Source organism: Mastomys coucha, unplaced genomic scaffold (assembly GCF_008632895.1).
Source record: "Mastomys coucha isolate ucsf_1 unplaced genomic scaffold, UCSF_Mcou_1 pScaffold14, whole genome shotgun sequence".
NCBI classification, from domain to species: Eukaryota; Metazoa; Chordata; class Mammalia; order Rodentia; family Muridae; genus Mastomys; species Mastomys coucha.
This window is the reverse complement of record NW_022196896.1, coordinates 86,459,222-86,472,312: the sequence shown is the minus strand read 5'-3', so window position 1 is coordinate 86,472,312 and position 13,091 is coordinate 86,459,222. Positions and strand designations below refer to the sequence as shown.

General features: G+C 35.6%; 1 protein-coding gene across 6 annotated transcripts in view; it reads right to left on the bottom strand.

The window, feature by feature from the left end:
- The window catches only part of Nbeal1 (neurobeachin like 1), a 155,517-nt gene that overhangs the window by 104,668 nt on the left and 37,758 nt on the right, over positions 1-13,091 (bottom strand). For 5 of the 6 annotated variants that reach the window (XM_031367667.1, XM_031367668.1, XM_031367669.1 and 2 more), the window contains 3 exons: positions 9,288-9,594; positions 7,329-7,435; positions 771-857 (listed from right to left, as the gene is read on the bottom strand). In XM_031367667.1, the coding sequence (XP_031223527.1) occupies positions 771-857; positions 7,329-7,435; positions 9,288-9,594 (501 nt within the window). The remainder of the gene's footprint in view (positions 1-770; positions 858-7,328; positions 7,436-9,287; positions 9,595-13,091) is intronic. The other variant, XM_031367670.1, reaches the window with a different exon arrangement.

The following is a 13,091-nucleotide window of genomic DNA, read 5'->3' as shown; positions in this document are numbered from 1 at the left end:
AAAAAAAAAAAAAAAAAAAAAAAAAAAAAAAAAAAGAATAAAACTAAAAAGACTCCATCATAGCTACTACTTGAATTTACAAAACATCTTATAAAAAATTATAATATGTAAGTAGCCTTTGCAGTCTACATAGAAGAAATCTAAGGCAATTAAAAACTCTGGGAGTCTCTATTTTTATACCCCCCAAAGAAATAACAGATTATAACTCAGGAAACCTAAGCATTAAAATAATTTTATCAAAAGATATATAAATTCTCCAACAAATGTGTTGAGAAAAAAAACCAATTTTACATGAAGGTTGAATTTGGAGAACAACAACAACAAGTTGTATGCTGAATTAACATTCAAAGGGTTCATCATCTTCTTCCCTTCCTCCAAGATTCAGGTTGTCCATTTAATTATAAATCATTGTGTCAATAAGAAGCAAAGAATCAAGATATTAACCATGACTACACATATTCACAAACAAAGCCCTCATGTCCCAATACACCACAGTGCTTAGAAAATGAAGCCCCTCAAACACAGAGTCATCACCAGTTGTTCAACACTGAAACTGGGTTCCATTCCTGTACTTTTAATCTTCTCACACTGGAAAAAGCACACATTAAAACAGAACTCTAATGATGATTTATGTTATAATTTAAATAGTCCTCAAAATTAAATAGAACTAGAGGTTTGTGGGTTTGGAGAAATAAGAAAAGCACAGGAATAGTTATCCCACTGACTGATTTTGGACTTCAGCTGAAACAAGATGCAGGCTTTTTAGATACCTGGTCCTCACTCATCTCTGTCAGTAATTGGTTGGCAAGGTCTTTCTCATTCTTGTCTGTCACCTTACTGTGAGCATTTAAAAATAGCTGTTAAAAACAGAGACAAGAACAATGGAGAAAGAACATTAAATTGTTACCTAAAAGGAGAATGAGGTCCAGCTGGATTTCCATGTCTCTTGAAAACTAATCCAAGAATCCACATGTGAAGTACATAACTTCCAGAAATATGCAATTATTTGCTTTCTGAATAACAATGTAATAGTAGTTTACACACTATATAACTATGGTAGATAAAGATCTTAAAATAAACAAACAATAACTAACAATTGATTAATATTCTCAAATCCTTGAAGAATCAGCAGAGAATGCCATCCAGAAAAGAAAGTCACTACTGAGATAGAGAAAAGACTCCATAGGAAATATTGTATTTAGCCGAGTAAGACTGCAGAATCCTGTGAAGCAAACATTAAAAGAGGCTCTTTCCAGCAATTTTACTTAGTCTCAAAAGAGACAGGAAAGTCAGTGTGCAGCACTGACTACCCACATTTATCTGATCTCACATCTTGTTAAAAAATACTCTTCAGCAGATCTAATTCCTATTTTATTTTGTAGTCTAGAAAGGGAAATCCCTGGCACAATGAGGATTACTTTCTAAGTTTCTTTTAAAAACTTACTCTTATGGACGCGTTTATGTGTGTGCATGAAGTAGGAAGGATTCATAGACCACACTGCACACATGAAGGACAAAGGGCAACTTTGTGGGGTTTGAGTGCCAAATGCCTTAACCCAACAAGTAGTATGACTGGCTCATAACTATTCTCTTTTACACGAAGTAAAGTCATTAGGTACTTTAGTTTCAGTGCATTAACTCAACATCCCAAAAGGTTTCAACTTTTGTCAAGTCAATGAAAAGAAAGAAACTTCAAATGAAAGTGAAATAGAGAGAACAACTTGTAAAGAAACTAAAGGCATTCTAATAAGAAACTTCTTAGGAAATTCTGTTATTTCAGAAATGGAACTGGTTGAGATGCATGCTTATATAATACTATATAAAATAAACTGGTCAGCAAGACAGTACAATGTAGCATGCAGCTGTACATGTAAAGCTTAACCTAAGAACAGGCTTTGGAGTTAGATACCTTGATTTGTATCTTGGTTCAGTCCAACTCTTGAACTCATGCTACCTCACCTGGAAGAATCTCTAAATGATTATTGGTACTATGAAGACAGAGGGGGGAAGCTAACTAAAGCTCTAACTTAAGGCCTTATGCACATTTAGGAAGGTGCTCTACCACAGAACTATATCTCCAGTTCTTTGCTACTTCTCCAAGCTTATTTCCCTAAAATGAGAATATCTCATGAAATAATTGGCAGATTAAATAATATATGATCTATACTAGCTTACCTGCATGATGTCTAGAATATAATAGAGATTTCAAAAATGATAGCCAATGCCATAAAGGAAAAGTACAAGTAATATTAATATTCTATATGATTGGTGTGCAAAACAGTGGGGATGCTCAGATAAAAAGGAAAAATTAAGCAGTCTCCAGAATTGGAGATATAATTCATTAATAAAATGCATTCCTAACAAGCAAAGTCCTAAGACTGGTCCCTAGTCCCACAAAACAAAAGCTACCACACCATTCTACATAAAGAATATTGTTAGCTGGGAAGTGGTGGTGCATACCTTTAATCCCAGCACACAGGTTTTTTGTTTAAAAAAAATTAAAGTTGTTGCTCTTAAAACAGAAAGTATAACTCTAAAAATTTAAGACACAGTCAGAAAACACAAGATTTCAGCACTCTTAAAGCCAATATGATGGTTTTAAATCCTTCTTGTTAACACTAATGACAAGTTGTACTGCTTTTCTTGTAATTAAAATACTGTTCGATAATCTAAATACAATATAAAAGAACTCAAAGAATTAATAAAATGTTCAACATTCACTGTATTTAATGACGTATGATGTCATGCAATATATATTTTACACACACACACACACACACACACACACACACACACACACACACATAAAGAATTTTATACTATAATGAAACTTAGTTACCAAGCACAGAAGCCTCTACATAAATTCTTGGGAAACAAACACGTATGATATTGGTGACTATCATATACAAAAATGACAGAGAAGCCACCAATGGTCTAGGCCAACAAGATGGCTCAGTGTATAAAAGTACCTGCTGCACAAGTCAATAACCTAAGGTCCATCCGCAGTATCCTCTGATCTTCAGATGGACATTTTAGCATATACACACATTTATATCATACAGATACACAGACATTCACACAGGCGCACGCTGATGCACACACACACACACACACACACACACACACACAAGAACAATAAATTTTCAAAAGAAACTACCAACAGTCAGTTTAAAATTTTCCATCTGATTCATACTTTTGCTACTTGGTAGCTTTACTTGAAGTTGTTTCCAGTAAATATGAATATTTAAACAGTAAAATCATCTTGCTTTTACATTATTATATAAAACAAACTGACCTGTTATTAAAAGCAGCAACAAAATTATACAGAAATAAATATGTACATTATAAAATACATTGGGGAATCTAAATCTTTACAAGACTCCAAGTATTTTTATATATTCAGATATCATAACTATGTTTATAAAATCTACATATTGATGAAAACTATAATTACCTTATATTTAATACACAGTAAATATTTTATACTAGGTAAAACCAGTAACTCTGAATATGAAAAACAAATTTACAGTAACTACATATTATAGTGAACTTAGGCCCAAAAAACATGATTAAAAAAGATTCTAGTTCCAACAATTATTAGTATTAAGCATGACCTAGTAATTTAACATCAAAGACATTCTTTCTTTTTTTCTTTTTTCTTTTTCTTTGGTTTTTCGAGACAGGGTTTCTCTGTGTAGCCCTGGCTGTCCTGAAACTCACTCTATAGACCAGGCTGGCCTCGAACTCAGAAATCTGCCTGCCTCTGGCCTCCTAAGTGCTGGGATTAAAGGTGTGCGCCACCACCACCTGGCAGGACATTATTTCTTCATTTGTGTAATTTATAGTAAAGACTTAATTTTAATGTTTTAAATACTTAATTACTGCCTCAAAGGTTAACCTTTTTTTTAATGTTGGAGAGGATGTGGAGATGGAACCCTTATATGCTGCCAGTAAGAATATACATTAACAAAGACAAAATATAAACAATATGAACATTTCTCAAAAAGTAAGCATAAAACTATGGTATGATCTCGTTCTCTAACTTCTTGGCGTATATATAAGGAAATAATGTCAGTAAACAAAAGATATTTGCATGTTTGTTTGTACGGTTATTCTATATACTACAGCTAGGATAGAGAACCAGTCTAGAAGCCTGTCAACTGCTGAATGGACAAAGAAAATACGGCACACCATATAAAATGGTATTAATGTTAACCATGAAAAAATATTAAATCCTGTCACCTGCAGCTAAATGAATGAAACAAAATATGCCAGATATAGACAGGGGCCACATGTTTTTCTTCACATGTTGAAACAAATAGATAAACAAAAATTGATTTAAGCAGAAAAAGAATTGCTAGGGATTAGGAATGATGGGAGTATTGGTGGCAAGGGCAGAAAAATGGAAGAACAGGATCAAAGCATAACATGCATAGACATAAATACCTCATGACCCCAATTAATTTGTAGAAATAATGAGTTCAAAGACAATGGCTAGAATGACACATGACCTGTGATGATTCAGACAAATACAAATATATATATATATATATATATATATATATATATATATATATCTTCCAAATGGAAGGAAAGGCTCAGACCCAAAGGCCTAACTTTCCCTCCTAAAGAACATTTCTTCTTTGGTATGTTCAGTACCAAAGAAAAATGCTGTGAGTAACAGGAAATTAATAACTTTTTAAAAGCTAGTACTAGCTACTGAGGCAGAAGGATTACTATGAAGTTCAAGGGCAGCTTGGTCCCACAGTGAGTTTGAGGACAGCTTAAACCATAGAGATGCTGCCTCAAAAAACAAACACAAGAGCTGGAACTGTGAAACCTCACATAACACAGCAAATACAGACATGTATGATATGATCATACTTTGGTAAATGAGAGATCACTATTTGACAATGGTTCTGCAAGATTCTATAACATGTGAGTTGTATCTTAGATTGAATAAGTATACTTGGTGATGTTCATCCAAAGGATATATTATTTCTTAGAATGTATCACTCTGTAAGACATAACTGTTAGGTCACAATCCTGGTTAGCTATGAGAAAAAATATATATATATATTTTTAAAAGACATAGAGAGGTTGACAGGTGAGCCCTAGGATTGTTCCTGTCTTCTTTACCTTCTCAATGCTGGAACTATAGGTTTTTGGGTTGTGCCTAGATTTTTTATGTGGTTCTGAGGAGAATCCAGGCCCTGTAGCTCCTTGCAAGCACCTTCTGGACTTAGCCATCTTCCTAGCCTTACTTGATGACTATTGATAGCAGCCTTCTAGGAATCGGAGGGCTGGGGAGATGGCTCAGTGGGGTACTTGCTGCCAGGCCTGAAAACCTGAGGTTGAACCTCAGAATCCACATGACAGAAGGAAAGAATAAATTCCCACAGTTATCATGATTTCCCTCATGTGTGCCACAGCTTGCCCCATACACACAATAAATAAATGGATGTTTGAAAGTTTAAAATAAAAAAAGGCACTGTTCGTATCACACTTACTCATATACTAAAGGAAAGTCCATCTTGACAAATTTCAAGGGGTTTGGAAACTACCCTAAAGATTCCTTGATATGTGAAATCTGATTGTTTGTTTGTTGAGGTTTTGGTTTTTCAAGACAGGGTTTCTCTGTGTAGCTCTGACTGGACTGGAACTTGCTTTGTAGACCAGGGTGGCCTAAAATTCAGAGATCCACCTGCCTCTCCCTTCAAAGTACTGGATTTAAAAGCTATGCCATCATCACTTGACTAAATATAGATTCTTTTAATACGCATGAGATAACATTGTTACTGACATTGTCTTCCTAAGCGACAAAGCCATATTATTTTACAATAATCAGTGTTTTAAAAATACTTCCAATATGTATTTTCTTTTATCTCTCTAGAATATTTTCTAGATGAATAATCTTTACAAGACAAGAGAGGCATGCTGACTAACCAGAATTCAGGAGTTTGATAACTTTTGAAATTCTTGTCATTACATACTTCAACAATATATTAAATGTATTTCCTGATCTATTTAACTATATTACTATAAAGTAAGCAATGACAAATAGCTAGGCAAGAAACCAGAAGAAAATTATGCCTTTAAATGGTCTCATGTATGTGCATCAATGCCTAAGCTGAAATATCATCATACAAAAAAATTCACATGAATTTTAATAACTTTAGACAATTATAAACAATGTAATTCTAGTTTCAATCAAGACAAAGCCTATCCCAATGTAGAAAGTGAGTAGGTCTTTCTTTAACGGGCTCTTCTGAGACTGGAGGATTTAGATGTTGGCCTAGTTCCTAAACCAGGGTATATGACTACTAAATGCCCTCTGCTTAGCCTGGGCTGAGCTGAGTGAGATCATGAGGCGAAGTGCCCAGTGATAACTGCACATGCTCAGAGAGGACAGCCTGGGCTGAGCTAAGTGAGAGCATGAGGCAGAGTGCCCAGTGATAACTTCACATGCTGAGAGAGGACAATCTTGGCCAGAGTCCTATATCCATCTCTCACTGGACCAGAGATCTGGGACAAAGTATAAAACTTTGTGTCTCATTTTGTCTGACCTGTGATGTAGGGTATATATACATATATACTAATATGCTCTAATTTAATAATGATAATTCAGTTTATTTGTTTAAAAAGATAAAATTTGATTATGTAATGAAAACATAAATTAACAATAAAAATGTTGGCAATGATGTGCTCAGCCCAGGCTGTCCCCTCTGAGCATGTGCAGTTATCACTGGACACTCCGCCTCATGCTCTCACTCAGCTCAGCCCAGGCTGTCCTCTCTCAGTGTGTGCAGTTGTCACTAGGCACTCCGCCTCATGCTCTCACTTAGCTCAGCCCAGGCCGTCCTCTCTGAGCATGTGCAGTTATCATTGGGCACTCCGCCTCAAAACAAACCTTTGGTGTTTTATTTTTCTGTGAAACAAGGTCCCAGTAATTGGCTCTTGCTGTCCTGAAACTCTCTATGTAGACTAGGCTGGCCTTGAACTCACAGAGATCCACCTGCCTCTGAGTCTCAAGAGCTAGGATCAAAGGCATGTATCACTATGCCCAAGTTAAAAAATAAATAAGTAAAAGCATTTTTAAAAATCATAAACAATGCCAGCAAGATGGCTCAAGAGGATAAGGCACTTGCTGCCAAGCCTGTCAACCCAAGTCTAATCCCTAGGCCCATGTGGTAGAAGAATAGAATCAATTCCCACAAGTTACCTTCTGATTGTCCACATTCATGTTGTGGTACTTACCTACATATAAATAACTAGACAGGCAAACAAACAAATTTTCATAAACAAAAATAATAATAATAATAAAATACCTTGCAGTTCTGTAGAAGTCGTATGAGATGCTCAAAGCAATTACTGTTGAGAAAAATGGCCTGAAGAACAGGCCTGTCTGTGCAATCTAACATGGCTGTGATGGTATCTATAAAAAGAAAAACAAAATCTCTCATATGAAAGTAAAAATTTGGGATGAAACATATATTGCTACCAATTTAAAGTTAGATTTTTCAGTTGACAGAATAGATGTACAGTAATTGGGAGATGAACAAAAAACAAATGCTGTAATTAAGAAAAATGAGCTGGGCAGTGGTGGCGCACGCCTTTAATCCCAGCACTTGGGAGGTAGAGGCAAGCAGATTTCTGAGTTCGAGGCCAGCCTAGTCTACAGAATGAGTTCCAGGACAGCCAGGGCCACACAGAGAAACCCTGTCTCAAACTGTCCCCCTCCCCCAAAAGAACATTTTCTACTACTTTATAATTCAAGCTAGTTTAAATTTACATATGACTGGCAGATATTTTCTCAGCAGCTTGCTAAGGTATTCTAAAAGGCTCAAGTTCTGTGTCTGATTTGCTATTAATAAGCAGTATCTGTTTGACATTTAGTAGTCATATTTATACACTATGAAATTAATACATGGCCCAAAAGAAATGATAACATTTATCTCTTATTTCCTACTGCAGTGATAATTCAATCAAGAAATCAAAGGATATCTGGCATGAAAAATATCGTAGTTCCCAATAAAAAAGAATTCCACCTAACAGAGAATCAAACTGATTTTTAAACTTATAACATACAATAACTACAGAAAATTACATTATATTACAAAATAATTCTTAATTTTTTATATGAATATATATCATAATTTACCACTTCAACAATATTTTATGCACATTTCTAAATTAATATATGTATATATGAATTTATATACCAATTCATTACTGTTTGTTTTATCTGAGTGGTGAGACATAAAAACTTTTACTCTCAGATGGATGGTGGTACACACCTTTAGTTCACCACTCAGAGGCAAGGCCAGCCTGGTCATCAGAGTTCCAGGACAGCTAAGGCTACACAGAAAAACCATCTCAAAAAAACCAAACCAAACAAACAAACAAAAAGAAAACCAAATCTTTTATTCTCATTTCTCTTACTAAGTCTCCTACTTTAGTGTAATGACAATATATATACCACTGTAATGAATTTAGTTCTTTAACAATCTAACACAGGTAATACAACAAGAATCATATAAAGCATTGATCACAATTTATAACATACTGAACTATCATCATGGTTTCCATCAGTGAAAATCTAAATGCAGCGTGCAAGAGACAGGAGACATCTCATAGGAAGTGCCATGCTGTGGTTCTGTACCTTATTTGTTGTTCTATTTACACAACATAAATTACTCAAGTAAAGGGAAACATTATTATTTTGTATTTGGTTGTACATTTTCATTGTAGTTACTGTCATTTCCAAACACTCATGCCTACAATACAACTACAAAAAGGGTTTAGATGAACAATAAAAATAAGCAGTAACCAATTGATATGTCTAATCTGAATTCTAGAATCTGGGATGTACTTGCAATGTCACTCATTTTTTGCATGCCTTATTCTCTCTTCAGAATCACAAAGCTGACTACAGTCAGGAGTCTCTGCCTTTCCATGCCAGTTCTGCGCAATACGAGCGGAGAGTAAAAACTACAAATGGTACCTTCTAAAACTTATACTTCCTGGCAATTTTAGTCATAACTGATTTTTTTAGCATAGACACTTTAATGGATTAGACTTTCAAAAAAGAATATAAACAAGTTTTCCCTGATAAAGTAAAAATTTAAACAAATTAATTTCATACTAATTACTTGGAAGTCAAAAATCTAAATATTCATTACCTGAACTAAAAAGCCAGCATTATTAATACAGTAGACTTGTATTTCAAAAGAAACTGAGAATAAGAAAGCAAATATAAACTGAGGAAAAACTTGCTGAATACTTACTGAGCATCTTGATCTGCAGAGCTATGAACTGGCTTTCCCACCGTCTGGACCTCCCCTGCTTAGGTAAAGCTGAGTGATCAGAATTAAGCAACTTAAAATAGTTCTCCAGTATGGTACTGGTTTCCACCTGACGCTGGTCAGAGCTGCTAGTAAGAAGGATATGCACCACTTGTGTAAGGCATTTCAGAGTTAGCTCTCTCTTTCTACCCACTTCCTCAGGATCTCCTTCTTCCCATGAATCACAATCAGACAAAACTCGCATAAGAACTTCCATGGTGGCTGGAGAAATTGCTTGCAAAGCATTCCTCTGCAACATTAAAAACAATAAGAGAAAATTAAAACTAAAGGAATTTTTATAAATTTACAATAAAAAAGTTAGTACACCTATGTATAACTTCATTTAAATAAATAGACATAAAGGTATTAACTGATAACAGATATTCTCAGTAGACAATGCAAATGTTGCCCATATCTAAGCCTTACCCTGCTCACTACTAATCTGAGACTCACTGTCCATCCCTGGCAGCTAAAAGTAACATGTTAAGGTAGTTCTGCTCAGAAAACAGAGGACAAAGATCATGAAAAGGCTTTTGTAAAAAATGAAGTGGTGGTCTTTCTTTCTTTCCTCCCAGACCCCGAGCCTGGAGAGCAAACAAAATGCTTGGAGCCACCTTTACATTAGAAAATATAAAACCCAGCCGGGCAGTGGTGGCGCATGCCTTTAATCCCAGCACTGGGGAGGCAGAGGCAGGCGGATTTCTGAGTTCAAGGCCAGCCTGGTCTACAGAGTGAGTCCCAGGACAGCCAGAGCTACACAGAGAAACCTTGTCTCCAAAAAAACAAAAAAACAAAAAAACAAAAAACAAAAAAAAAAAAAAAAAAAAAAAAAAAAAAAAAAAAAAAAAAAAAAAAAAGAAAAGAAAATATAAAACCCAAGAATTCAATAGTAGACAGAGAACAAAGGGTAAAACGGGGCACTCAAGGGGTCTCAGCCTATGAACAGCTCGCAGTTTCTGCACCCACTGCCTGCATTTAAGTTTCTTAACCAAGAATTTTAAAACATCAATTTCGGCCAGGCATGGTGGTGCACGCCTTTAATCCCAGCACTTGGGAGGCAGAGGCCATCCTGGTCTACAAAATGAGTTCCAGGATAGACAGGAATACACAGAGGAACCCTGTCTTGAAAAAAAAAAATCATTACCAATTTCATTAAACTTCTTTTAGGTTTTGTTATTTATAGGTAAATCCATATCTCAAATAACTTAGTTATATAAAATTAACTTATTCTACAAACATCTGAAACTCCTTACATTAAGCAAGTGGTTGCTGTTGAAATATAATGCAGCCAGGCCTGAGAGTATAGGCCTATAATCTCTGCTATTTTCTGTGGTTAAGGCAAGTGGGCTAAAAAGTTCAAATCTTGTTTGGGCTACAAAGTAAGTTCAAGGCTAGTATAGCTGATTTAGTGAGACCCTGTTCAAAATTCAATTGTGGAAATAGAAAGAGTTGGGAGTGGGTGTATACGGTGCAATGTCTAGCATATGTGAAGCCCTAGGTCACTGTACAGTAATGCAGGAGAAAAACAAATCTAATTAACAAACATAATTGTGCAATAGTCTGTAGGTAACTTGATCCCATTATTACCAATAATAAGCAATAAATAATATTACAGAAGAAAAGTACTGGTGTCACACTCAGTATTCAATCTCCCCAAAAATCTCTACGAGAATCCCTGATGTTTTCCTGGATACATGGCTACCAAGAATAAAGCTCATATTGCGTACTACACCTGCTGATAAGAAGGCCCAGGAAGTGAGTTTTATCTAGACATGTCTGCCCTTTTCACAGTCACAATGACTGAGTTTGGTAAAGGAGACACAGAAGGACTGGGCAGATGCAGTGGTATACATCTCTAATCTCAGCACCTGAGATGCAGAGGCACACAAGTCTTCATGGTTTTGAGGGTAGCCTGATCTACAAATGAGTTCCAAGCCAGCCAAGGCTAGATAGTGAGACTTGTTTTTAAAAGGGGGAGGATGAGGGAGGGAAGAAGAAACAAGAGTGATGGCCTGTTTCTTAGTTCTCCTTCATGACCCCAATTTTGTGTTCCAAACAACAACATTATAGTCAAAACTCTAGTAGCTACTAGCAAACTGACACTCAGAAGGAATCAAGAGTCCCTGCAGAGCCTAGATCTACACATTACCTCCAAGCCATTTACTACCTTTTTACTTTCTTTTTTCTCCCCAAGTGCTAGGGGCTGAACCCACGGCTGCCACATGCTGTATGCACGGTCTTACTAAGTGACACTTACAATTCCACAACTGCAGGGTTTTTTCCAAAGATAAAAGTAACTAAATTAAGCTTGGATAATTTCATTATTATATAGCAAATCAAAAATTGGATATAATTGTAACTCCCTTAGTGTTTATAAGTACAGGTCACTTTGTTCATTGTTTTACCTTGATTATGTGTCCTTTAGTCCTGATAACTAGTCTGTAAATGTCACTGTTTCCACATTATAAATAAGTAAATCAAAAGACAAATAATGTTTCTGAGCTCGACCTCTGTGGGATGGACACAAGATTCAAAGCTAAGTCAATCCATGTCCTTACTCTTATCAAAACATGACAGGTTCTCTTTTGTGTAGTCACAGATTTAAAAGGCAAATATGTTAGTAAAAAATTCTAGCACCGAGCTTTGGAAAACACCTGTCATTAGACTTTTTTCTTTTATGGTAGGATCATTTTTATATCATCAAGTTGACTTGAAAGTCAACTAAGATTGCCTTACCTTGACCCAACACCCAGCAAGCAAACTTCCGACTTCAGTAAGCCTAGCTATCTTACTGATCACAAAGATTCTGAGTACTTTTTGTACATAAAACAACAAACTGAGTCTCTAGTATCTTTTATTTTTCATAGTAAGTGTTTATTACAGAATTATCTTTGAGCTTCATAACCCATGAGTTCTAACAAGAATATATCTCTAAGTACTCAAAGGTAAAAGAGATCCAAATAGGTTCTCCCTCAGTCAATGACAATACCACTCTTATTTTTTCATATATATCATCAATTCCTATATACAATGGTGAAAAAAATTGTGAAAATTTTGAGTAAGAATTGTGGTAACAATCCAAAAGAAGAAAATCAGCTAACACAGCAAAGTGATGAGGCAGGCGTAAAGCAGAAGTAAGGCCAGCTAGTGGTGACATATGCCTTTGATGCCAGCATTTTGAGAAGCAGACGGAGGCAAACCTCTGTGAGTTTGAGGCTAGCCTAGTTTACAAAGCTAGTTCTAGGACAGCCAAGGCTACACAAAGAAATCCTGTCTTGAAAAAAATAAAACAAACAAACGAATAAACAAGCACAGCAAAAAGTAAAATATAGATAGACAACTGCTCATCTTAGGCAGATTGCTGCCTTCCATCAGGGTCAAGAGAAGTCCACAGAACCAAGCACAAAGTCAAACAGAGACACTGGATTCTAAAAAGGGACAGAACAAATAAACCAGAGAAAGAAATTTTAGCAAATATCTAAAAGTGATAGGTATGAATATAAACTGGATGTGAAGACCATTAAATGAATAGTATGATAATATAGAAACAAACAAAAATAGAAAACATGGGGAGAGAATTTCAGCAGTAGGAATCCCAACCTTGGACTGGATTTTCATACTAGAAAACACTTGAATATATCTAGATACATTAGATACATCAATTAAAAGGAATCAGTCACGGGCTGGCGAGATGGCTCAGCAGGTAAGAGCACTGACTGCTCTTCCAAAGGTCCTGAGTTCAGATCC